Raw genomic sequence first — 25,158 nt, 5'->3', positions numbered from 1 at the left:
ATTATTTCCCAATTACAATGTATTTTATTTAACTTAATGAGGAGACTGAGCATGCACTTTATACTCCTGTCTGTTGACACTTCTGCTAAATACTGGAGCAGAGATACAACAATGCCTACATTAGAACCAGAAATGTGGTGGAGTGCACATTTGAAGTCACAGTATGGTCCACATTATTCACCTGTGGATAAACACATAGACGGCGATGATGAGGAAGATGATGCAGAGGAAGAGTTGGAGGAGGAGGAAAATAGGTACTGTCATATGGGAGCCATGATGAAGAACCAAGAAAGACAGCAACATCCAAGTACATCAACAAAAGACAAGTTAGGAGGGGTTAGATGTAGGGGTGGCAAAATTTTAAAATATTAATCGGTTAATTGTCGGTTAACTGATAACCTTAAAAAGGCCATAAAATTACGCAAATCCTGCCTATACAGGGGCAAATTGAAATAGGTTGACTGACGCACTAATCCAGGAGAGCCACTGTAGTGAGTTATAGCATCCAGGTAATCCAATGTCCAGTAAAGTATGATACAAAACATTTTAAAATGGTCTAAAAAGTAGTAGCATTTCTGAAGAGAGGCATTTATTTAAAGCTTCAAATGAAACATTGGTATATGTGTAAATGGGCAAACAAACATTTTTAACTGACAGGATTAATCGGTTAATGTTAAAAAGGTCGATTATCGGTTAAACGACTATCGGTTAACATCCCTAGTTAGATGCAAGATCCAAACCATTAAAACATACACCTTGCTGGTTTTCAGATAACCAGTTGCTATAGTGACCTGGCCAAGACAGGACAAGGAGCATGCTGATATCTGTGAACTCTTCACAATGTAAGGAGAATTTTACTCAAAGTTCAATATCCTGAGAGTGTACACCAGAGGGGAACACATTTTTTAAAGTAACTTACTCAACACTAGCTGAAACACTGAGTCCAGACTGTGAGGAAAGGTCAGAGGTCAAAGTGTTTCAAGAGGTTTAAAGACAAACTGACAGCCAAACAAGAGACCATCTCTCTGTTAACCACCAAAACACCAACATTTTCTTTTGTAGCAGTAGAGGATCCAGATGCCAGCCCGCGGATCAAGCTTTTGATGTGGCAGTCACTGATACTGTACATATGAAATAAATGCAGTCTCTGTTATGTGTTGCAGCAGTAAAATTAACTATTGTAAAAGCTAACTTTAATGTTTTTGTTTAATTACAATCATTCTACCATAGTGTGTTTGTGCCACATTAGTCTAATTTGGATACTTCAGTAATGTATTCAGTTCTACCAATCAAGTGGTGTAGGGAAATATGATACTCATAGGACCAAATAAAGCAAGCGTGTGCCAAACTGTGCAAGTCTGGCCTTTGGGAAGCAGAGGAGGAATTCATGGAGAGAGAAGAGGGAAATGTAAGGAGTGAGAGGTATATGGCTAAAAGCAAATACAAGAGGTAGAAAAGCAATCAAATGAAAAGGGATAGCTTATTAACAGTGTTGAATTAATGATTTACATGTCATACTCCAGTCAGTGCTCACACATGATGAACAGAGTTCACTAAATGGGCCTGTGAATTCAGCTTGGAAAGTAATTACACTTTGGTTCCTTCTAGTACTGGAATGAGGAATAAATTGTAATTATGCCTCATTGCAAAATTTCTCCATCGGAGGGAAAAAAAAGCTATTAACAAGTGCTGAATTACATGAAACCTAAAGAGCAATTTGTAAAGAGATATTACCCTCCTTTGAATCTTATAAAAGAGAGAATCCCTCTTGCCTAGTGCTCATCTTTTCCTTGGCTGCCAAGCACGGCTTAAGTCCCTCAGTGGTAAGTGATGGAAAGGACAAAATTGGCTACTTTTGGGACAATGACTTATTTGAAATTCAAACAACTCTTCACAGCCATCGGAACACCTTTGAGAGGAAGAGAGACAAGAGGAGGCTCTTTTATCTGACTAAACGTCTTAGAGGTGAGGCACAACCCTGACATCAAACAACAATAACACACAGACCTGCACCACTCAAAGGCCTGTAATGGAGTCAGTTGCTACATTTGTCTATGAAAAAGCAATATGTTTATGCTAATGCATTGTGGCTGACTTTAATAGACAATGCTCTGTAAGCAATGCTCTTTATAAACTCCCAGGAGAGAGACAAAAAGCACACATGCACGCATATCCACACACACACACACACACACACACACACACACACACACACACACACACACACTCACTCACACACACATACAGAAATCTAGCATGGCATCATATGGTGACTACTGTAATTCTGCATTCACTCTAAATGCAAAACTCTGTCATCAGAATAAATTTCTCTACTGACTTCCATGGCAAAAACTTGGAAAACCCAGTGACATTTTCTTCTTTCTTTTTTGTAGCGAAATAAGTGAGCCATATCCATTTTGTGATTACAGATTCTGATGGGGAATTTACCCTTTAACTTCAAATCACACTGAGCTGCATTTAAGTGACCTGATCTTGGATTTAGTGGCAAGAAAGACAGAATATAAATATGCGAGGAAAATACATTAAAAAAAAAAAAAATCTCCAAAGTGCCATCTAAATATGATGTCTGGGTAAGAAATGTTTCCCAAATTTCTTTGCCAAATAATAAAAGTTGAATATGCTGCACATCTTTTCAAAAAATGTCTTGGTTCATGCTCACTTAAACGTGTCCCTCTGATTTAATTAGGTAGTTTACTTTGCATAGGAAAAGTATTTCAACTAACTGCAGCAGAGCAAAGTATGCAAAAAGTTGATGGGTTGGGTTTGTATTTTTGAGCAACATACTGTATGCTTACCTTAATCCCCACCCTCTTCTTCCCTCTCCCAACAGGCAGCAGGGGAAATTAATCTGAAACCTACTGTGCTCAAAGGTGTCTGCAGCTGAGACATCTTTCCTTTCTCACACTGCCAGTGGCACTTTGGAAACACTCACCATCTCAGTGCTCCCATCAGCATGTGCACCCGAATTTGCCACATTCAGCAAGACAACTCCCAAAGCCTGTGTGCTCGTGTGCGCACACACACACACACACACACACACACACACACACAGTACATCAAAACAACACAATGCTAACCCAAAACAACAACACCACAATTCCGCAGCCCTGCCAGTCTCCATTTGCTTTCTGATACTAATAAAAGAGAGACCCTTGGCTGCTTTTCCATTTCCAATCTCAGAGCTGTGCACTAGAAATGCCATGAAATAGCCCCCCAAGCCTGACCCCTGGAGTGATATGGAATAACCTGCAGAGAGCATCAACTGTTGAATTTAATGTTCAGTGTAGCTCTTTACTGTTGGTCTTTCAGAGAAAAGGTAGGTGGGTGAAAATGTGAATAGATTAAATGTGAAAACACATGCATGCATTCACTTATGCATAAAAAATACAGAAAAACACAGAAATATCCACACAACGCATGCACATGGAATACAAAAACATACACTTACACACACAAACTAAAAAGGCAGCCCACTGGGCTGAAGGATAATAGAAGAAAACTGTGTAAATCCCATATGTGCTTAATCCAGACATTTACAGGAGAATGTGATTCATACTCGACTAATACAGCTGAGAGAGAGACGGGGCACAATAATTTCAGGTGGCATGAGCCAACAAAATAACAACCATGAATCCTCTTTATAGAGACTTTCCTGAAGAGAGTGTGAAAGGTCAGGAATAAACCTTTTGTGCTGATTAACCATTAAAACATTGGAGACTCTGTGTCAATGTGTGTGTGTTACATTTATGCATTCGTGCAGGTGTGTGTGTGTGCTCAAGTGTGTGTAAAGATAACAGAGGATTGCATCCCTTTAATAGAAGAAATTTCACTGAGGGAATGTGCTCATTTCCAGTTTATATAGTGTATATTATCCAGAGCTTGGAGTGTTGTCTGCAGATCACATTATTGTTAGGCTATTTACTCCCAGCATATGAGAGATGGGATGCTACTTCTCTATTATCATGTTGATGAATATCACCCAATACAACACACTAATGGCACTGAAATTAAGGCCCCATACTACAGGAAGTTATTTTTTTCCGTGTACAGTATGATCAAAGATGTTTGATGCAGAAATAGACGTTGTCTGAATGGTTAAAATTAAAGTCTCAGACCAACCTGTGGTGAAAAAAATAATTTAAAAAAAGTAAAAAATTACCAAGATCCTATCCTATCAATCCTAGGTCCAATCAATCAATTGGTAGAATTTGCTCTCACATACCCAAAGGACAGTCTCCTGTCAAAGGGTTTCCTCACTGGAGGAGCTGGTGTTGTCGGCCAATGAGGATTCATTATTGTAACTAATCTGCTGGTGGGCACTTCGGTCTTCAAATTCATTCAGTTTAACTTATTAAATTTATCCTGGAATATATTATACATATTTGAAAGCAAAATTATGAAAACTGAATATTAACATATTGTTTAAGAGGAACAACTGAAAGCCAAGTGGTTTTCGCAGTTACTATAATGAAAAACTCCACTGTCAGATAATCTTACAATGTTAGACATCATTAATTTGTGATGGACACTGATTTCAAAGGCTCATTTGGTAATCCTTTACAGTAAGGTACACACAATTTTGAGTGGTTACCAAGGAACAAATGAAGAACGAATGAGGAACTAACTTCTAGTAAACAATTAGTTTACAGGAAGTTCTCCTAATCAGATTTTATGCAGTAACTAATGATTATTTAACTGAGAAACAACCATTGGATATGTTAATGAACTAATATGTTTTTTTACGGGTATCTGTGAATCCTCATGGTCCTTTACTTGATGCAAAGTTTTTGATTACTTGTGAATAATGTGCTAAATGGAACTTAAAGCCCCAATCTGGAACTGAATTTGCTCGTGAAGGGCTGCGGTATGGCAGCAACATAAGCGAGAGTTTGTTTATGTCTGCATGTTTGTAAAATGGAGGATAGGAGTGCTATTCCATTGTGTTGTTAGGAAAATAAAGCCTTGAGAAGGGATGGAAGAGCACAAAATGTAATCAATGTAATCATCGTGCTATAGCCAGTGTAATCTCCGCCTCCTGATTGACTACAGTAAGCTTTGCTTCATAATATGTGATCCAACAGGAAAACAAAAGGCAAAGCAATAAACAATGCAATAAACTGCCCAGTGAAAGTTACAAAATATGTCACCTGGAGGGCACCCCTCACAGGTGACATATTAAAGGAGCTGCCCTCAAATGGTTTAAATCACACCTTGGAAACAGGCCTTTCTCAGTCAGCAAGTGAAAATATATCCCCTCCAGCCCTTGTTACATGGGGGGTCCCTCAAGGCTCAATTGTGGCTCCTACCCTGTTCTCACTATATATACTCCTACTTGGTCACATTATAGGGAAACACGGAATTTCTTTTCATTGCTATGCAGATGATATTCAGTTATACATCCTCCTTAAACGTGATAACCCACAACCAATCCAGCCACTACCAAACCATATTAACACTGTCTCCTCTTAAATGACAATTGGCCCCCAGATTCAGTCAGCCAATTATCAGGGAACATAAGCACATTATACCTTCACATAGCTCCCCATGCCAGAAATTTACAGGTGATATTGGTGACAGTCTTCTCTTTTGACAAGTAGATTAGCTCTGCTATTCAAAGCAGTTTTTACTAATAAAAAAAAAAAAAAAAAAGCCAAAGTGAAGCCTTTTGTATCTCACACAAACTTTGAGAGAATCATACATGCTTTTATTGGCTCTTGTGTTGATCTTTCTAACTCTGACTGTTTGGGAGTCAGTCAGTCATCATTGTCTCAGTTACAAGATGTTGATATTGCTGTGGCTAGAATATTAACTAGAACTTGAAGAAGGGATCATATATCCCCCACTCTTGCCTCACTGCATGGGTTGCCAGTTTATTTAAGATTACTTTTCAAGATTCTTTTATTTATTTAGGACCAAGCACCACCGAGGATATCTGACCAAGCATATCCAACCTCCTATCCCTGTGTGTATTCCATGTATGTAATCAGCTGGCTATGGGCTGTTAGTTGCTCCTATAACCCAGCTGAAACTACGGGGGGCCGAGCCTTTTCTGCAGCAGCCCCTCAGCTGTGGAATGAGCTTCCTCCCACTGTTAGGTCTGCCACCTCGATTGAATCCTTTAAATCACTGCAGGACTCCAAACCCACTTCTCCTTGCCAGGTTTTAACTATGCTGTATGTATAACCCAGTTTGCATTGGACATAGTATCTTTGTGTTGTTTGTTTATCTGGGTGCTTTTTTATACTGCAGTTTTATCATCTTGTAAAGCATGAACTCATGCTGTTTTAAATTTAATTTTATAAATTAACATTGACTTGATTTGAGATACATATACACACGTACTCATTTCATACATTATACATGTATACTCTTTACATAAAGTGCACAGTGTAATACACATAAAGGCCAAAATGACACAAGAATGCACAAGTCTGTCGCTCATTTTGAAACAAGACCCTATTCTTGTGATGAAAGGGTATTTTCATTGGGTAACATAAATATTTTTCTTCCCTTGTTTTCCAAAATAAAATGGTGAGAGTGCATCAATGCATATGGAGAACATGGCGACCGGGCTTTCAATATGTACAGAAAACGCCGGGAGAGTGCTACTTTTTAAAAGGACTGAGGATACCCGATTTGAATGGCCATGACTGAAAGCCACCCCTAATAGACCCACTGATAATGTATTCCTGCGAATCGGCTTCCTGTTTCAAACTGTGCCACAGGTGCTCCATGTGCCCCTTGACATGAAAACATCATGTCATTTGACTGTAATTTTCACCATCCAGGATGAATTCATGAAAATTTAGCCCCTAATAGTCAGGAATTGAAGAGGATTGAAGGAAAGGGCACTTGCACAAACGGTGGACATCGAGAGGTCTGTTTCTGAAATGTTCCAGGTTAATTTTAAGAACAAAATCAAACTCTTAAGTGTCTATGTTTTATATATGTTTGTTTTGATCCAACTCAAAAACACATTTACGTTACACTGATTGTATTCAGACTGAGGGTGTAAGTAAATACAAGTGAATGACAGCAACAGCTTGAAGGCGTTTGGGCTGAGCAAACAACAATCACCACAACCAGCTCTTGCCAGCTCTTGTGCCAATAAGCTAGTGCTCATTTCCCATGGCCAAAGACTGAAAATTCCTGCTCCCAGACAGCAGTGTGGTTACAGCCACTGCATGTCCCTACTGATTTAGGGATCAAATCCCACTGGATCTCTCAGTCCCATGTCTCTCCCTCCAAGCTTTCTGTCTCATATACAAAATACTCAAAGAGAATGGATTCCACACATCTCTTTTTTAAAACAATAAAAAGATCCAAACCCCTCCAAATGTTTCACAGCAGCTGGTGATCACCACTTATTAGCCTGCAAACAGAGTACAAGGCAGGAGCAGAGCTGCCACACAAACTAATCTATGCTAACTCCACTTGCTGTCCTTAGCAGAAGGGTATGGCATGTGTGTGCATGTGTGTGTGCATGTATGTGTGCATGCGTGCTTGTATGCATGCATGTGTATGTGTGTGTGTGTGTGTGTGTAGGCTGAGAGAGCAAGGAAACAAGTAAACAAGTAAACATAATAACCATATATCTAGGTATCCCTGTGCCCATCCCCAGTAGAAGAAGTTTTTAAATACTGAATAACTATGGAATAAAAATGCTGCATGAATGCAACAGTTGCAGGACAGCCACTGCAGAGACTGCAGCTTGTGACACACGCACACAGGGATATGAAGGGGCAAATATTCAAGGCTTAGACTGCATCCTATAACATAATGTACTTCATATGCAGAGAAACACAATACAGCTCATGTGAAAGGTGTAAATGCCTATTTGTTCTCACTTCTCAACTTGAAACCTGAAAAGTCCCATTTTGTTTTTTGTCTCAGGGGAGATTATGTTTCACAGCCATCACAGACCAAGCATAGGTATCACTTTGCAAGGCTGCATCTGTTGTGTGAATGCAAGTGTCACTCCAACTCTCTCAAACTCACCCTTTTTGTCCCCAAAGAAAAGGGTCTGCTGTGCCGGGTTTGACCACTGGAGGGAGGTGTTGTCATTGTACTCCACTTGGCAGGTCATGTTCGCCGTCCCGCCCTCTGTAACCGTCACATTCTGGACCAGGGGGTACTGACCGCTGAGGCCTGCCACAAAATACATGAGAGAGAGAGAGAGAGAGAGAGAGAGAGAGAGAGAGAGGACAGTCAGACAAACATAACAGAATTTCAATTGATTGCTTAATTTATGATTGATTGATTTATAAAACAAGTTAAAATGCAATATAACAATGACCATAGCAAATACAATTTCAAAGATGACCTAAAGAGATTTCAACCACTACTTGGCAAAAAAAAGTGAGTGCCCAAACAACAACAAAAACATCTATCACATGGTTTTCAAGCCACCACATGAGAAGATATACAGCAACATACATGCATGTAGGTGATGCAGTACACAACATTGTGTGGAAAGGGAGGGACTGGCTGGTATGGTTACATTAACTGCCTGCAACTAAGGCAGTTTATCAGATGACAGTGGTAGGTGCACTACAGTGAGATCCTGATGTAATTATGGCAGCTTTGCAAATATCTGACTTTCTGAACATCTTTGAGGGTCATAAATGTGTGCAATACAATCACTGGAGTCTATCAACACACTCTCTCTCTGAGTGAAATAACAAATAGAAACACTGTTTATATGAAACCCTATTGTGCATCTTCAACATTACAAAAAATAGGCATGTGATTATTTTTTATTATTTTCATATTATTTTCATTTTGACTCACAAAGATGTGTCAAAACAAGTCACGATAAGAAACTAGTATTCTGTCGTCGGAGGAGTGAATCAGCTCCTCACACTGCAGGACAGAGGAGAAAGCTGGTTTATGCCTTTGGGAGAGCTAAACAGCCTAATTACCGAGCAAATGTTTAGTCAGGATGGCCAGTCACTACTGTGTACTAAATTGGACCCTAACATAGAACACACAGGGGGCATTTAGCCCACGGTACCAACCCTGAAACCTCAGCTACACAGGGAACACCAATTAAAAACCATTCTCCACGGACGTATGTGCGTGTGTGTGTGTGCAAGCGCGTGTGTGCATGCGTGTGTTTGTGTGTGTAATGCCTGTATCTAACAAGAAAAATAGGAAGAAGTGGAGTTATATGCTGCATATGACCTCTAAACTGAGTAGAGCTAGTTTTCAGCACCATGGACAGGTCACTTTTGCAACCGCTTTCTGTCAATAGCTAGCTACCATTTTTCAGAACTATGGACAGCTCACACTGTTCTTTCCACCTCTTGTTTGTATGTGTGTGTGTGTGTGTGTGTGTGTGTAAGGCTGAGGGAGCAAGTAAGCAAGTAAATAATAATAACCATAAATCTATCCCTGTCCACATCCCCAGAGGACAGGTTTTAAAGACTGTGTGAATAAAGGCTTAGGTAAGAAAGATTATTCATCCCCAGCTAACTCTCCCGTCTTCCATAAGCTTAAACCACCATCCCCCTGGAAAGGATCATAAAAAAAACCCAACATATAAAAGCAAAGAGAGAAATAAGGAGTATTTAGAAATAAGAAGTGTTTTAATAGCCCATTTTTCCATTTCCATGTGATTCCGTGTCATTCAGCTCCTGTCAAAAGCTGTTTTAGATTGCATCCTGTATGTAATTATTATTGGCTAATTTTGTGTTTTCCTTACAATAGTAAATGATCGCACAGTACTATAATCTGCTCCTGAAGTAGCGCTTGTCTGAAGGGTTAGATGAGGCCAACCCCATCAGTGGTGGAGCTAGAGTGAAGGGTGTATTGAGAGAAGAGGAGATGAGGTGAAGGAGGGAAGGAGAGGTAAAGAGAGGTAAGTCAAGGAGCACGGGTCATTTCCAGTGTTGATTAAGGCCTCCCGAGGTTAATCATGCGTGTGAGAGATAGAGGGGGAAGAGGAGGGAAACGGAGGAAAAATGGATCTGAGCTATGGGAGGTGAGAAATATGTTTTATTCATGAAAGTTTTGTATGAGGCATGATCTGCCAGCGATTTAACGTTCTCCTGCGCCTGCCCTCGCTCTCTTTATTACTTCCTCTCTTTAAATCACTTACTTTTTCTCATTTTTCTCTCTCATGCAGTTGGGCTACATACAGGACCCCTGTGTGATACATTTTATTTCTTTTGTGCCAGCCACAATGGGAAGTTAATGGTTAACTGCAAGACAGAATGGTTAAACTGATAATTCAGTCAAGTGCAGCACAATGTAACACAATGTGTAATTTTAGTTCATTGTTGTAGTGGATGTGTCACTTTGCAAAATATCCGCATAAACGGAAACATTCTGGGGACATCTGAGTCATTCTATTGTCAACTTTGTAATCATTGCTGATTTATAATCAGTGAAATAATCTGTTAGTATGTTCTCCAAATAATCTGCCTTTGACAAACAAGGAGACACAGCAAATGGGATTTGAATGATTCGAAGCTTGCAACAAATTGTCATGCATGCCTGCAATGATGATGGGTGCCTCCACAATGTGTTTTATCTAATACAGTTCCCTCTGAAAACTAAAAACAAAATCTTTGCCATTACTTTGAATTGAACTGAATGATAAAAGGAAAACATGAAAAACTTATAGAAAAATGAAAATGGTCAGCATGGAAATTTTAAGTTCAGTTAAGTTCAACAGCTGATTATCATGGAAAACAATGTTTCTATGCTTCAGATGTGATGCATACTAGAGATGGGCTTTGACATACAGTACATTTCAGTTGAATGTTTGCATTTCTACATAGCCGGAGACATGAGAAAACAGCTACAGCTGAAATTGAGTTGACAGACTGAGTGCTGCAGAGAGAATCTATAATGCCACTAGACGGATTTATCACAAAACTCAATTGGTTCTTCAGCTTCTTCAATACTTTGCACATTGAAGGTATCATGCCTGACCCTGCTCTCAGTTTGTTCTATAGGTGCACTTGTAAGGGATGGAAACAGAAAAGTTGGAAAATTTGAGCAGGCAGAACACCATCGCTGAATAATTTCCCTTTTGACTCAGTGTCTTTCTTCATCTTCTCTTTGCATTTTGTCATTTCCCTTTCTTTCCTCTCATTCTTCTGTCCTGTCCTGTCCTGTCCACTCCTGACCTTTCCTGTCCTGTCTGTCCCATCCTGTCCACTCCACTCCTTTATTGCCATTGACTACACAAGGTTACAATAGTCTAGGGATCCCTCTGCTTAAGCCCTGACTCAGTGCCTAGTGTTACATGTCCGGGGGGACTGAAAGGACCAAAGGGGCCACAGTGATGGTTATATTAGAATAGTGCAGTTCTCTGTGCGCCTAATTGGCTAGTAGAGTAGGTCCTTCCATTCTTCCCTCTGGCCACCCAGACCTGATTGAAATGTATCTCCTGAGGGAAGGAGGCAGCTGTTCTCTCCTGATTTCCATGTCTAAAATTAGCTCCTTACCACTTCTCACTTCTTTTCCTTTCTCTCCTTTCTCCTTTTCTTTTCTCATGTTGTCTCCATTCCACTGCTCACTTCCCTCCTTTCTCTTCTTTCCCCTCTCTCTTCCTCCTTCATTTGCTTCCTGATGGATGACATTTCTATCACTTTCTTTCTCTCTCATTTTCTCATATTCTCAGTCTCTTAATGCTCTCCAGTCTTTCAAATTTATCTTGATACGCCTTCCTTTCTTGTGCTTCAACTTCTCTATCTCGGAGAGCGGGGGTCAGTTTAATTGCCCTCCACTTTTGACTGGCATGTCAAGGCTAAGCCAGGTCAACAGCTTTCCCATCTGCATGGCATTATGAAGTAATGACATACCAAAATTAGTTTTTCAGGTACTGGTATACTTATGCTGAGTTGGACAATACATTTGTGACAATGAAGCCATTTCTGTTGTGGACCAAGGCATGGTTATGAGTGATCAGCATTTGCAGGGACACTGTTTGACAAAGCTAGGATAAATGGTGGCTTTTGCAGACTGAGCTGTAGCTGCTTTACAATTATGTCTTGTTAGAAAAAAAAAATATATATATATAAACAATATTTATTTCTCCAAGAGACACTGAACCAGAGCTCATTCACATACTTTCCACTCCTGTCCACACAGCTGTCTCGGTAGATGAGCTGCATCTTAAGTTTGAATCGAACTACTCACTACCCATCCCCTCACACACCACCCAACACTCCCGTCCAAATCTCCATATGCACCGGCTGGCAGTCGTGTTTGGCTGCCGAGCATCCCATATTCACTTGGGTGCCACAGGAGCAGTCCTGCTGGACAGATGTGCCTCCGTCCACACTCTGTACCGTGTCCAGTAGACTGCTGAAACATTCTGTTGTTGTTGGAAAGACCAAACTATTAGCAATCTAAAGATATACAGTATGCCTGCACTCCCTGTAGAGTTAGTCACAGCACACACATACACGCACAGTATCTCTCACCAAAGCAAACTCCTGGACAAATAGCACTGATAAGTGTATCCTGGAAGCTTCTGGTCTGTAGTCTGACATGACCTTTACAGCGAGAGCAGCTGAGTCTACTAACCTTTCTTACTTAGGCATTCAAGGAGCAGAGGAAGCCAGAGAAATGCAGACAGACAGACGGACAGCCTGGAGCTACTGACCTTTATACCAGGACTGGAGCTCAACTGAGCTGTGGTGCTATGCTGTATGTCGAGGATTATAAATGGATACACTCGGTCTTCAGTTCTGATGGGCTGAGTCACCTTTCAAGCCAGTGAGACATACCCAGTAAATGTGCACCTGTGACCGCATCACTGTGAATTTAAATGTAAATGCATTGACCGACCAACCACCTCATATCTGAAGATGAATAATTAATAGTTGGACTTCAGTGCATTGTTTGGTAGAATATGATTGCTTAATTGCTGATAACTAATTAAAGATAATAGATTGGAAGATGTTTGCTTTTTATTAAAATAACATGCTAGGGCCAAAAGTGTGTTTTACAGTGGTGTTTTACAACAGCTTAAAGGCAATGGACACAACACAAAATGGAGTATTGTCTGGGCTATTCAGCAATCTAAAACATGACCTCTGACTAATTGAAAACTGGCTTATTGCTTAACTTGTATCCTACTCAGTCATGTCAGGCTAGTGTCTATAAGGCTACACAGGTGGCCCCACAGCTGGATTGCACAAGCTTCTCACACTGACTGATTATGGGAATGCGAGACAGCAGGGTGGCCTAGTGATTGGAAAGAGCGCCCAAGGTCAAAGGTTCGATCCTTGCAACAGCCATTATGCATTCATAATCAGCTATGTGTCTTGTCATAGTGTCCTTGACCAAGAAGCTGATCCCACAACCAGGTGACTCATTGTCGCTGGAAAGAGCATCAGCTGCATGCCTAAAATACAAACAGAAATGTGTTTGCTGGACAAAGTAAGGCTGTTTGAAGATATTCAAGCTGGTAGTATGGAATAAAAATTACTGACAGAGATTGTTTTTCCCCTCTTTTTTCAGCAAAAAGTTAACACATCATAAAATTATATCATCACTCCCTGCCCTCACTCCTAGACTTCACATCCACTGTGACAACGATCTCACTAGCTCTTTCCTGTTTCCTTGGAACATGTCCTAAACATAATTTTGTTTCTCTTTTATTGGACCTCATTCACAAACACTTTGTGCACACAAATCTGTGCTCAAAGTGTTCATATGTTTTAAACAAATATCTGAGATTTATGCGCTCTTGCCCGAATTTGCCCTTATTCTCCAAACACATTTAGAACTGCCTCAGACCAGGCGTACTCACAAATCATAAATGTCCCAGTGTCAGAAAATGTCAGTGAAATTTCATCAACTATGTATGGTATATTAGAACCACAATTATTTTAAAAATGTGAAATTGCACAATTTCACATTTTTAAATAATACACAATTTACTTAATAATTATAAAATTACTCACTTTCTCATCATTATCATCATGAGAAACATAATTAAACTGTTAATATATTAAAATTGTCCTGTTCCCACTTTCAGCTAAAAATACATTGTATTAGAATTTACATACTGGATGACATCTCTATGTAATCTCCCCCTTCAGATTGTGCCATTTTATATGCAACTTGTTAACCAGCAGCCTGCTCAGTCGGACTCCGAGATATGACAATATACAGGTATATCGCAGGACAAGAGAAAAATGTGCATAGACATTTTCTGCTATTGTTTCTGTCATTGTTACTGCAAAAGCTGCATCACAGCAATATTTTACGTTACTGAGTCAGAGCTCCTAGTTGTCTTGAATGCACCATTGCTACACATAGGCTTAAATAACAAACAAACATGGAGCAGTGTAACACCAAAACATCCCATAAGACTCTGATGCAGTGCAGGAGTCAGCCTGACTGGAACAAGATGAGTGACTTGTACCTACTTCTGTCGTTTTAAACAGGGTTTGGATATAAGAAATCTGACACTGAACAGAAAACACTAGAATAAAGACCCAGAATTACAAACCCTCAAATTAAATTGTATGTAGCTGTGACTCTGGGGCTGTGATACTTTAAGAAGGAAGTTTCTTTGACTGTGTAAATATGAGGACAAGCTGACTAACAGCCAAGATAGATTTAATAAGATTATACTGTTCAGTATACATTTCAGTTACATAGATTATGCAGGCACCTCTCTTTTATAGACCTCCTAATAATGCATAATCAAACTAATGAAGTTCAGTGTACTGCACTCAATTAAATAATTTGAGAAAAAAAAATTGCTGCAGTGATATTAAAGATGGGATTATTATGCAAATTACCATCACGTGGGTTATGCATGTGTTGCAGTGATGCACATATATGCTTGTTGTATAGATACTCTTTAGGCTTGTTGTTACAATAAATGTGATAATAATAAAAAAAAGTGATTATGCATGTGTTCAAGTGTATATATGTGTGAGCACAGATGTGTATATGTCTATGTGTGTGTGAGAGAGAGAGGGAGAATGAGAGAGAGAGAGAGAGAGAGAGAGAGAGAAAGAGAGGAGTATGTTTGCTTGCATATATGTGTGTGCATGAGTGTGTGTGTGTGTGTGTGTGTGTGTGTGTGTGTGTGTGCGCACCCGCGCACATTTGTGATCCAAACGGACTTGCTGTTTTCACAGTGAACAGTTTCCCGCTGTGAACAAATTGAATGCAACCCCTGCAGAGAGTGGAGTTACCTTTGTATTCAGCACTGGGATGCAAACACCTGAGGACAGTCATTTCTGATCTGGAGATATGAAATTAATTATCCTGCACCAGACAGGCTGAGTATGGCAATGCTGTTGTCATTTACATAATTAGACAGGGCAGCTGTTGGTGCCGCCACCACAAACTTGACATCCAAATCAACCCCTGGTGCCAGATCAACCAAATATATCTGATTTTTCTGGGGTGCTATCCGGCATTGTGTTTGAGATGTGATAGCCTGTGTAGTGACAGAAAGGAAAATGTGGAAAGAACCACAAGCTGGCATCAGGGTAAAGTGTTTTTAGTGTGTCTTTGAGTCAGGGGAAGATGTGGGTGTGTGCTGTTTCCAGTGACATCTGGAGTGTGAATGTCACTGACAGAAATTGTCCAGGTAGTGACAGAACATCCTGGAAGCGTTTATGACTGCAGCCTCATGTATGTACAGTACACAACACTATGGTAAAGGGCATGACATAAGACAGTTTCCCATACTCCCATAGCTGTACTTTTGGGTAACATTGCCTTCTACTAACTAATCACATTCTAGCACTGCACTATGCTGTATCATGCCAACAAGGCCTAAGAAGTCTGATGGTTAAGCTGGCATTTAAAACTTATACGTTTTCATCTGCGCATCAATCAGCTGCATGGGACTGGATCCACTGAATTCTGCTGCTGCTGTCCAGCAGAACTAGTTAATTCAAGAGGGTGATTCAGGCACTCCAAATATTATACATGTAACAACAAGGAAGGAAATATTAAAAAGCCCTTATTGTAGTGGCTTTATCATGAAAAAAAGCCACTTTGTTTCAAACGCTGTATGTCTTTGTAAGGGCTTTAGAAACAGACAATATTGGTGCAGCCTCACCTATATAGTTGCAACAACCAATAGGAGGCAATCACATGACTCAGAGAGTATTGTGACAAGTAAATCGAGAAAAAAAAAACTGAAAAAACACAAGAGATTACTCAGAAAAATGTACATAAGCATAATAAATGGAAAAAAACAACAAACAAACAAACAAAAAAAACCACCCATATAGAGTCTCTCAAAACCTTTTTATAAACCTATAATTTTGGTGCCAGCGCTGGTGACTTTTTTTTTTTTTTTTTTTTTTTTTTTTTTAAGCATGGTACATGGTACAGGGCTTTGTTACTGACTGAAACTACTGCCCTGGAACACAATATAATATACAATTGACTATATCTGAATATATTTTGCGGCTTTAGCTGGCATCTTTACCATAGCAACGATTGCTGAGGCTCATGGGTACTGTAGCATTGTCATTTGCCAAACAGTATGTGCCATTTGACATATTGAACCAACAGAAGAACATGTTCCCAGAAAAGAAGATGAAATATTTACAAGTGATGGCCATAACATAACTCTCTAGTATTGATTATTTATCCAGGAGATTCCAGTGATATTGAGTAATATTGAGGTTATTGTTGAAGGTGAAATTCTAAATAGGCAAAAACGGGGAAGATATTTCTGGAACTAGAGGCTCCAACCATTTACCATTAACTATTTACCATTAACCAAATATATTACTGTGATGGTGTAGTTCAACTTGGTGAACTGAAGAAGTGAAGAGCACGTAACAAATATGATAAAACCTAATATGTAAAGAACCAAAATACTAAATTTCAGACTAATTTTCAGACACTAATATTCTTTGCAAGGCATTGCTGCCCTTGATTCAGCCACATCTATTTAAAGGGCAGAGACATGAACCTCTGCCCATTCTCTGTGTGTAAGCTGCTTGAGTTCAAGCTCACTCTGTCCAGAGTGGCCAGCCATCTCACTACCCTTTCTGAGCCAAGGGCAGACATCTCATGGTTTAATGACAGAGGTAAACCTGGCCCTCATAAATACTTCATACACTGCTTTCTTCCATCTGGCAAAAGCAAGCAGAAGGAGCTCAGAGCAAGAGGGGAGTTAAGAAGGACAGAAGCAGATATTTTGATGGAAAAGTGAAGGCATGGAAGGAGGAGAGGGAGTAAGCATGAACTGAAATAAGTGAAAAAACAAACAAACAAACAAAAAAACAAACAAACAAAAAAAAAAACAGTAAAATCTTTTTGCAGAGAGCCTTCTTCTTACACAGTTCTGTCCTCTGAGATGACGTGCAGCTGCGAGGGAAACACACTTTGACATTATGCTGCCCAGACATGAAGGAATCTAATTTTGTTATGTATTAGTCTTTAAGGTTCCAGGTGCAATTTTTGGCTCAATGCTGACCTCTATCATTCAATAACAACAAGAAGTTAACACAGACACACATCTTGGCCCATCTACAAGTACATGCCCACTGTGAACACCCACCCTCAAACACCAACCATCCATTCTCTCCTGGCAAGCAACACCAGCACGTTCAAATACAGAAGTAGCGGCTACAAAGCACAAGTATCACTATGAATGAATGGGTGACATCACATGTTGAGAAAGACAAGAAAAACCACTATGGCATATTAGCAGTAGGTTACCCTGGCATAGTGTATAATGATGCAGGTAACAAGACCAGAGAAACTAATGTCAAACTGTAGCACAAAGTCAGTCAGTTTCATGCTTAGCAGCACCCACCAAACTGTATTCATTTTGATACATTTTTAGCTTTTAGATGGGATGCATTGACCATTCCCACAGTCTAAATTAATCTTAACATACTGTCACTTCTGCCCTTTTATAACTGGTGTACGTGAAGCTCTTATTGTGTCAGTGTATATGGTGTTATTGTGCCTATGTGTTATGTGAAGGTCTTTTTGTGCTTTGTTAAGACATTTGCTATGCAATTTGTGCTATGCTTTATTCTATACTTTATGCCTTGTGCAGGGGGTGGAGCCAACGACAGACTTCCAGAAATGGATAATAAAGATCTAGCTATCCATATACCTATCTGTCTGTCTGTCCATCCGTCTGTCTATATGTTAAAGATAGTTCAATTTGTCAAGTTAGAATAACAAACAAAAAGCATTAAAGCATTTGCAAGCTCCCATGCTTGACAGCCACAATTATGCTGCACTCAAGACATGCTGGGAGCTGGGAGGTGCTCAGTTTAAACCTGTTCCCGGTTCCCAACAAGGAGGGTAAAATGAAGGAGAGGACACAGGGTCATATTACATCATATCACTGGTGCACAACACTTGCGCAGTAAAATCTGCTTTGCACTTGGTGAAAGGATCAACAGATGGTGCGTGATCATAGAATGCCAAGGCTACCCTCCTTGGAGCTCAACCAGACCTGAGCGGATACCATCCCTGTATTCTAGCGCTGTCAGCTGTAACCGTCTAACATCACACCTCCAGTTACATTACCCGAAAAATTCCCACTGGGTCAGAGACAAAGTCAGCCTTCTTCTGATAGTCTTGGTTCCCAAAGGGGCACGTTTGAGAGCTCCATTTAGAAAAACAAAACAACAAACATGGCCGCCAGCAAGTGAACACATTATTATGCATTATTATTTCTACTGACACTAAAATCCAAACTATTTTGAGTAAACTGAGCAATATTGAGAAGGATCACATCACAGGCATCACAGGTGTGGGAGGTCCCACACTTGAGAGTTAGGAGGGCCTTCAAATAGCAACAAAAACACAACCTTGGCCTCCTCCTGTGTTTCTGAATGCAGAAATCTCCAGCACGGCTGCACTGTGAGTTTTTCACTTTGTTCAATTCACTACCATTCAGCAACCACCCTGGTGGAATTTATTAGTCATATTACGCTTCAGGAAAGCAGAAATATGACACATTTAACCTATAACAGCATGTGTATATCTCTCTATGTGTTTGTATTTACATGCATGCAGTTACAATATGTATTTGAGTGTGTGTGGTGTGTGTGTGTGTGCAGGTGGCTGTGGTTGTTGCACAAGTATGAAATTACTATAACGTTCAACATTATATTCAGTCTTTTGTTTTTATAAGTAACAAAAGTGAAGACTCACCATTCTGCTCTTTATTCACTGCTTTAGGAACACAGAAGGCAAAGATTTGGCCTAAAATATTCCTTTCCATTCCCCTTTCAAATAAAAAAACTAAGGAACAGCAAACTGGCAATAGAATTCAGGCATGCACTGTGCTGGCCCAATAAGCTCTGTAAATTTAATGCCATACCAGAATAAAATCGGTGAAAAATCTAACTTATTGCAGCCACTGAAATTCTCAGATTCCCTCAAAAACATGTGGCAGAGAAATGAGCTTGACTTCTGCTTCTCCTTCTCTTGGAGGAAGCAATTCATTTCTCATGCTTTCATATGGAGACAGAGAGAGATGATAGCAGGCTAGGGTGGCATTCATGAGGGAAATCAGACTAATCATTGCTGCCACCAAAACTCCCAAATTCCCAAAATCAACATGACACAGTGTGATTTTCTAATGTTTGGTGATGTGTTGACAGATACAGTTCATTTAAGCGTGATCTGGGGAAATGCTTTCACCCAGGGGGATCTGGGAGATCCAGAGGACAAAAAGTGCTAGTTTTAAAAACAGCTCTTATCATTTGGCTGGTGTGACAAGCTAAGTTTGCTGTGACGTTCTTTTCCCACAACTTACAGTCAGGGCCCACAGTGTCAGCGCTGACACTGAAGATCTCGTCTCAAAGCTAAGCTCAGACTGGTCTAAACCAGCATGAGTGCATTTGAATATATCATCTGTGGAGACTCTTAAAAATGGTGTGACAACCAAAGTTGATGAAACTGTGGAATGTGTCTTTTAAATGGCATGCTACCCCATTTTTTCCCACAATTTTCACAGTAACACATTACAATAAATCCTCATAAAGGGTTTATGTGTGATTTATAATTGGGTAATTAATTAGAAAACTGTTGTAACTTGTTTATAATTGTTTATTAATGATTAATAATTACAACCTAATTACTAACATTCATAACCATTCATGAGCCCTTTATAATGGCAGTCTTATTGTAAAGCGGTACCATTTGCTCTAACAGGAGAATATGGTGCAAAATCATCTGTAATTGCTATTTCTGCTCTCTGTTTGAAACATATTCCTAAATCTACCAGCGATTTGAGGATTATGCTGCACAACACAAAGCTCTATCTCACACTAACCTCAGTCAACATGTATGGATTCATACAGAGCATTTTGAAGGCCAATTTTAATGGACTTTAATGGAAAATCTGTGTGTGTGTGTGTGTGTGTGTGTGTGTGTGTGTGTGTGTGTGTGTGTGTGTGTGTGTGTGTGCGCACCCTGCATGTATGCTCGCACGTACTGTATAAGTACCATACATCTCTGTGTTGTGTTTAATTAGGTGCTTTTTCATGGTCATTTGCATCCCTGACACTAAAGCCATTATTTCGTCACATTTTCTAAAAATAGCTGGAGCTTCATCTTCCGCCAGCCCAAAATGTGTGAGACAGGACGATTCATCTCAGACTCTAGTCAGATGAGCACTATATATGCACTATATATGCATTTACAATGAGCACATACATGCAAGACACCTTCATTCAGTCATTCAGTCACACAAATTGCACATGTACAGTACATTCACACACACACACACACACACACACACACACACACACACACACACACACACACATGCACACACACACACAGACTGATGGACTGGTGCCATTAGGTGAACTGAGCCTTTATCTTCCCACTGATCAGCATGAATCTTATCTGGCTTGTATGTGTTGCTGCCAATTGCTTCATTATAGGGGTGAGAGAGGCAAGTGGGAGACATGTGCTTGATTCTGATCTACGCAGCCTGCTCACCCATTAAGTGTGCAATGGATTTCCTATACTCAGGTAAAGATAGAAAGGGATGATGGCAGAGTAGGGTGGCCTTTAAGAGAGGACAGGTCACTGGTGCATCAAACAGAGATCTGACAAATGTGTTCAAAGTGTGGAGATATATTCAGATGGATGCTGACATCAGAGTAGCTCCAAACTGTATTGTGGCACCTTAAAAAGAAGCAAGTGTAGGAAAAGGTGGGGGTGGGAGATGATGTTGTGTTTGGGTGTGACATCAGCTGATCAGAGGAAAGGGGAAGCTGTGTCCTGAAACACAATCCACTAGACATCAATTTTAAGTATACACAAGTAAAAAAAATACTTCCGAATCTTTTTGTTTTCAGAAAATAACGCTGATTCTTACATCCTTCCTTATGTCGTCCACATGATAGAAATGACACCTCCTCCTGTGCTTATCATGAATAATTCCTTTAATAAAACTTTAAGTGTACATGTAGTCTAGAATATTAGGTATATCTCTGTCTCAGACTATTTGCTCACACAAAGCATTTTTCTCCGCTGCTGCTGTCTATATTTACATTAAATCCTATGGGAAGTAGCCACTGAATGCTCTGAAATCTCCTCTAAAAAACTGTTCAGTTGAACTGTTTAGTTAAGACGTCAGTGACCAGTGGCCAGTTCTTATCACTTGACCAATTACGATGAGAAGGTCAAATATAGAATCAATCAAATATAGAATACAGTGTGTCAACAATGTCACTGTCTATTTTTGCTCATATCAGTCCAAATGAAAGCTTTTTGTTCTGTTTTTTTTCTGCTCAGCTAAATGGTGACGGTGACTGGTGAGAAAAAGCACCGTGTGTGAACACAGATTATTGTGTCATTAGCAATTTCTGCCTCAGTGATGGTAACACTACCTTGCTAAACAGATTAAAATTAAAAGTCCTGTTTGGCCAGGTCCTTAGTTTTGAGAAGCATGTCTGCTGTTGTATAAAGACAATTACAATCAGGTTATCTCTCAAAGAACTCTCTCTCTCTTTCTCTCTTTCTCTCTCTGTTATTTCTCTGTGATCCTTAATCTGTTCCTGCTGCCATCTCACAGACATAGGCTTAAAGACTTTGATAATTGTAGTTCACTGCCTCCTAGTCTGTGCTTAGAGATGCTGGAGAATCATATCACGCAATAAAATATTTTACGCATTTATTCCAATAACCTTGGAGTGTCCTCTTCACTACTGTGAACTTGTGAATAATTCAAAAAGCTAGAAATCATAGAGAAAAGACGACATCCAGATGACTTTCATATTGCAGTATTGCTATCATCCCCCACCCTCCGCCCCTCCAAAAAAAAACAAAAAAAACAAGAGAAAGTACCCCCCTCCAGAAAACCATTCTGTCAATCACCTTTTCCACTGTTTGCTTGACAGTTTTTATATCACTGGCATGAGAGATTGAGGGGCTATTCAGTCTTTTAAAAAGGTAATAAAATAATTAAAAGTTGAAAAGAAGTTAGAAATTAGGACAAATAAATAAATAAATAAACCCGACAGCCCCTTTAAAACAGAAAGATGTCTTCCCATACATAAAAAATACAACCAGTTACAAACTACAACATGAAACAATTATTTACTCAAATCATAAAACGTCATTCTTCAGTTTTCAACATTATCTTAGCTGAATTAGATGTATAATTGGGAGACACAACTGCAACTCACCTCGAACTTTGCCTTTTGAAGCCATCACTGGAATCCCAGAGGTGGACAGGAGGGGTCAGGTGGACAGCAGGAGGAGCAGAGGTGAAGAAGCGAAAGGGGAAAGGACACAAAAAGAGAAGAGAGAACAAGTGATTAGATCGCTGCAGGAAGGACGGCATGCCAGTGTCTGATACATATCAGCAGTAACAGCGCTGTCTCTGTCTTCAGTGCTAATCACCCTGCATGGGTGCTGTTAAAACACCACTGATTGTTCTGTTCTGCAAGGGAACAGATTGATTTAGCTCATCAACAAATTGAAACCTTACAGTTTGGCACCTTTTAACTAGCCGTGTCATATTATCTAGATCTTGCACAGAAACACTTTCCTTCCTAATGAGTGTGTGAAGCCCACATCGATGCGGGCATAGCTATATCATGTTGTTGATTAACACATGGCATGCCCCATTTGATTCCTGGTGGAAATGATATACTTGGACATTGTACAGTTTCATTGACGTAATATGGACATGTGTGAATGACTCGGCCGTGCCTGTGTTTCTGCGTGCGTGTGTATACTTGGGAATATTATGTAGCATCACATTAGCTTGTGACTGACAGCATTGTAATCAGCGTGGTGAAGCAGAAGCGGAGACAGTCGTCAAGCAGAGAATGTGCAATGACATCAGAGCGGTTCCAGGAACAAGCTGGTGAAAAACTTGCGGGCCGATTCAGCCATATGTAAAAAAAAAAAAAAAAAAAAAAAAAAAAGCATCGGAACACAGGAGGACCGATGAACAACAAAGACATCACCTCTGAGACATCCTGCTGGTAAGAACACAGAATGGACTGATAAAAACAACATAGATTGTCTGCTGGTGTGTGTGTGTTTGTGTACATGTCTGTGTATTTGTGTGTGTGTCCCAGGGGAATGACTCTTATGCTTCACACACACTGCTTTGCCAAATTGATGGATCTATTGGAATGCCTCCAGTGAGCCTGAAAACCTGTGCTGCTCTAAGAGACAGCACCTGAAAAAAGAACGAGAAAAAGGAAGAACAAAGAGAGAATCTAACAGCACGTGCCCAGTGTGCAGGCTCTGAAAACTATCGAGGTTTCTTTTCGATTACAAGCTCAAGTTTATAATTCACGTCTAGTGCTGCAAAACAAGATATAGAATCTGCCATTATAGCTGATCAATATAAATAGGTTTAAACTGAGTATCAGCAAGGGGGGGAAAACTAAATCTGAAAGCTCGCCTGCAGTTACAAAGCAGCTTCTGGACTTTTTCCATTTCGCTTTCAGCAATCACATACATTTTTTATTTACATCTGAGTGTCAGTCAGACACACATAGTCGATGTTTGTTGGACATCAGGTGGTTGGTACAGAGAGAGAGAGAGAGAGAGAGAGAGAGAAAGGGAGAGAGAGAGAGAGAGAGAGATTATGCTGTCAAAGGTCTCATGATTACACTTTCCTCTAGAGATGGGACGACATGAATATTCAAAATCATGCTTAATGTGACCAAAGTAATTGTGATTTTGCCATTATTGTGGTGTTTTGTATTGAAAATCAACATAAATGATCGGAACTATGAACTGTTTGCATTAATGTCAGCTCAACCAGTGCCATATAATAACATAAAGAAACAGCCAATACAAAATATCAAATGTAACGCACCGCTGCCATCAGCGATTTGCACCTTGGGCTAATATCAGATACAAGACTTGATTGACTGAGTCTGATTTTGCTTGATGCTAGACATAATTACTGCAAAAAACAATGCCTTTCCAAACTGTGATTATTAATATAGTATAAGTGTGCTTAACAAGATAATTAAAAATTTAATTTGCAGCTAACCGTTGATGACCAGAAACCATTCCATCCCTAAGCTGCACACATTTAAGTATACTGCACTGAGAATAATATAAAGAAGAAAAGTCCACATTTTACACTGCCCAACAAATACATGAATTCAAGCATCCAAAAACAATTACTATAAGGAAAAATAAATAAATATACAACTTTAAAGCACAGAACCTACCTCAACTTTTCTCCACACACATGTACATGCACACACACACACACACAGACACACACACACACACAGAGAGAGAGAGAGAGAGAGAGAGAGAGAGAGAGAGAGAGAGAGAGAGAGAGAGAGAGAGAGAGAGAGAGAGAGAGAGAGAGAGAGAGAGACAGCACACACACACATACACACACATGCACAGCCAACTCATGGCATTTTCGGATGTGTCAGTGGTCAAGAAGGACAGGAAGCAACAGAGGAGCAGGGCAGCAAATGTCACAGCACTCCTAACTCTCCTGCCCTCTACATCAGAGCGGTGGCTTGGTGAAATATTCACTCAGAAAAGTCTGACCTTGCAGTGCCCCAGCCTTTCACGCTCTCTGTCTACATATGACTTCCTTGTAAGCCATGGCTGTGTGATATCACAGTCAATAGGGAAAAAAATTAAAAAGTAAAAAAGTTAAAACATGAAATTAAATTACTATATAGTCTTAGTGGAGATTATGATAGT

General features: G+C 39.9%; 1 protein-coding gene across 2 annotated transcripts in view; it reads right to left on the bottom strand.

Moving 5' to 3' along the window:
• cadm2a (cell adhesion molecule 2a) overlaps positions 1-25,158 on the bottom strand; it is a 315,078-nt gene that overhangs the window by 67,901 nt on the left and 222,019 nt on the right. For both annotated transcript variants that reach the window (XM_030068222.1, XM_030068221.1), the window contains exons 2-3: positions 22,644-22,670; positions 8,020-8,169 (exon numbers count right to left, since the gene is read on the bottom strand). In XM_030068222.1, coding sequence (XP_029924082.1) covers positions 8,020-8,169; positions 22,644-22,670 — 177 coding nt within the window. The remainder of the gene's footprint in view (positions 1-8,019; positions 8,170-22,643; positions 22,671-25,158) is intronic.

The sequence above is a fragment of the Myripristis murdjan genome, chromosome 14 (genome assembly GCF_902150065.1).
Source record: "Myripristis murdjan chromosome 14, fMyrMur1.1, whole genome shotgun sequence".
Lineage (NCBI taxonomy): Eukaryota > Metazoa > Chordata > Actinopteri > Holocentriformes > Holocentridae > Myripristis > Myripristis murdjan.
Note: the sequence above shows the minus strand (reverse complement) of the source record. Positions and strands in the feature narration are given on the sequence as shown.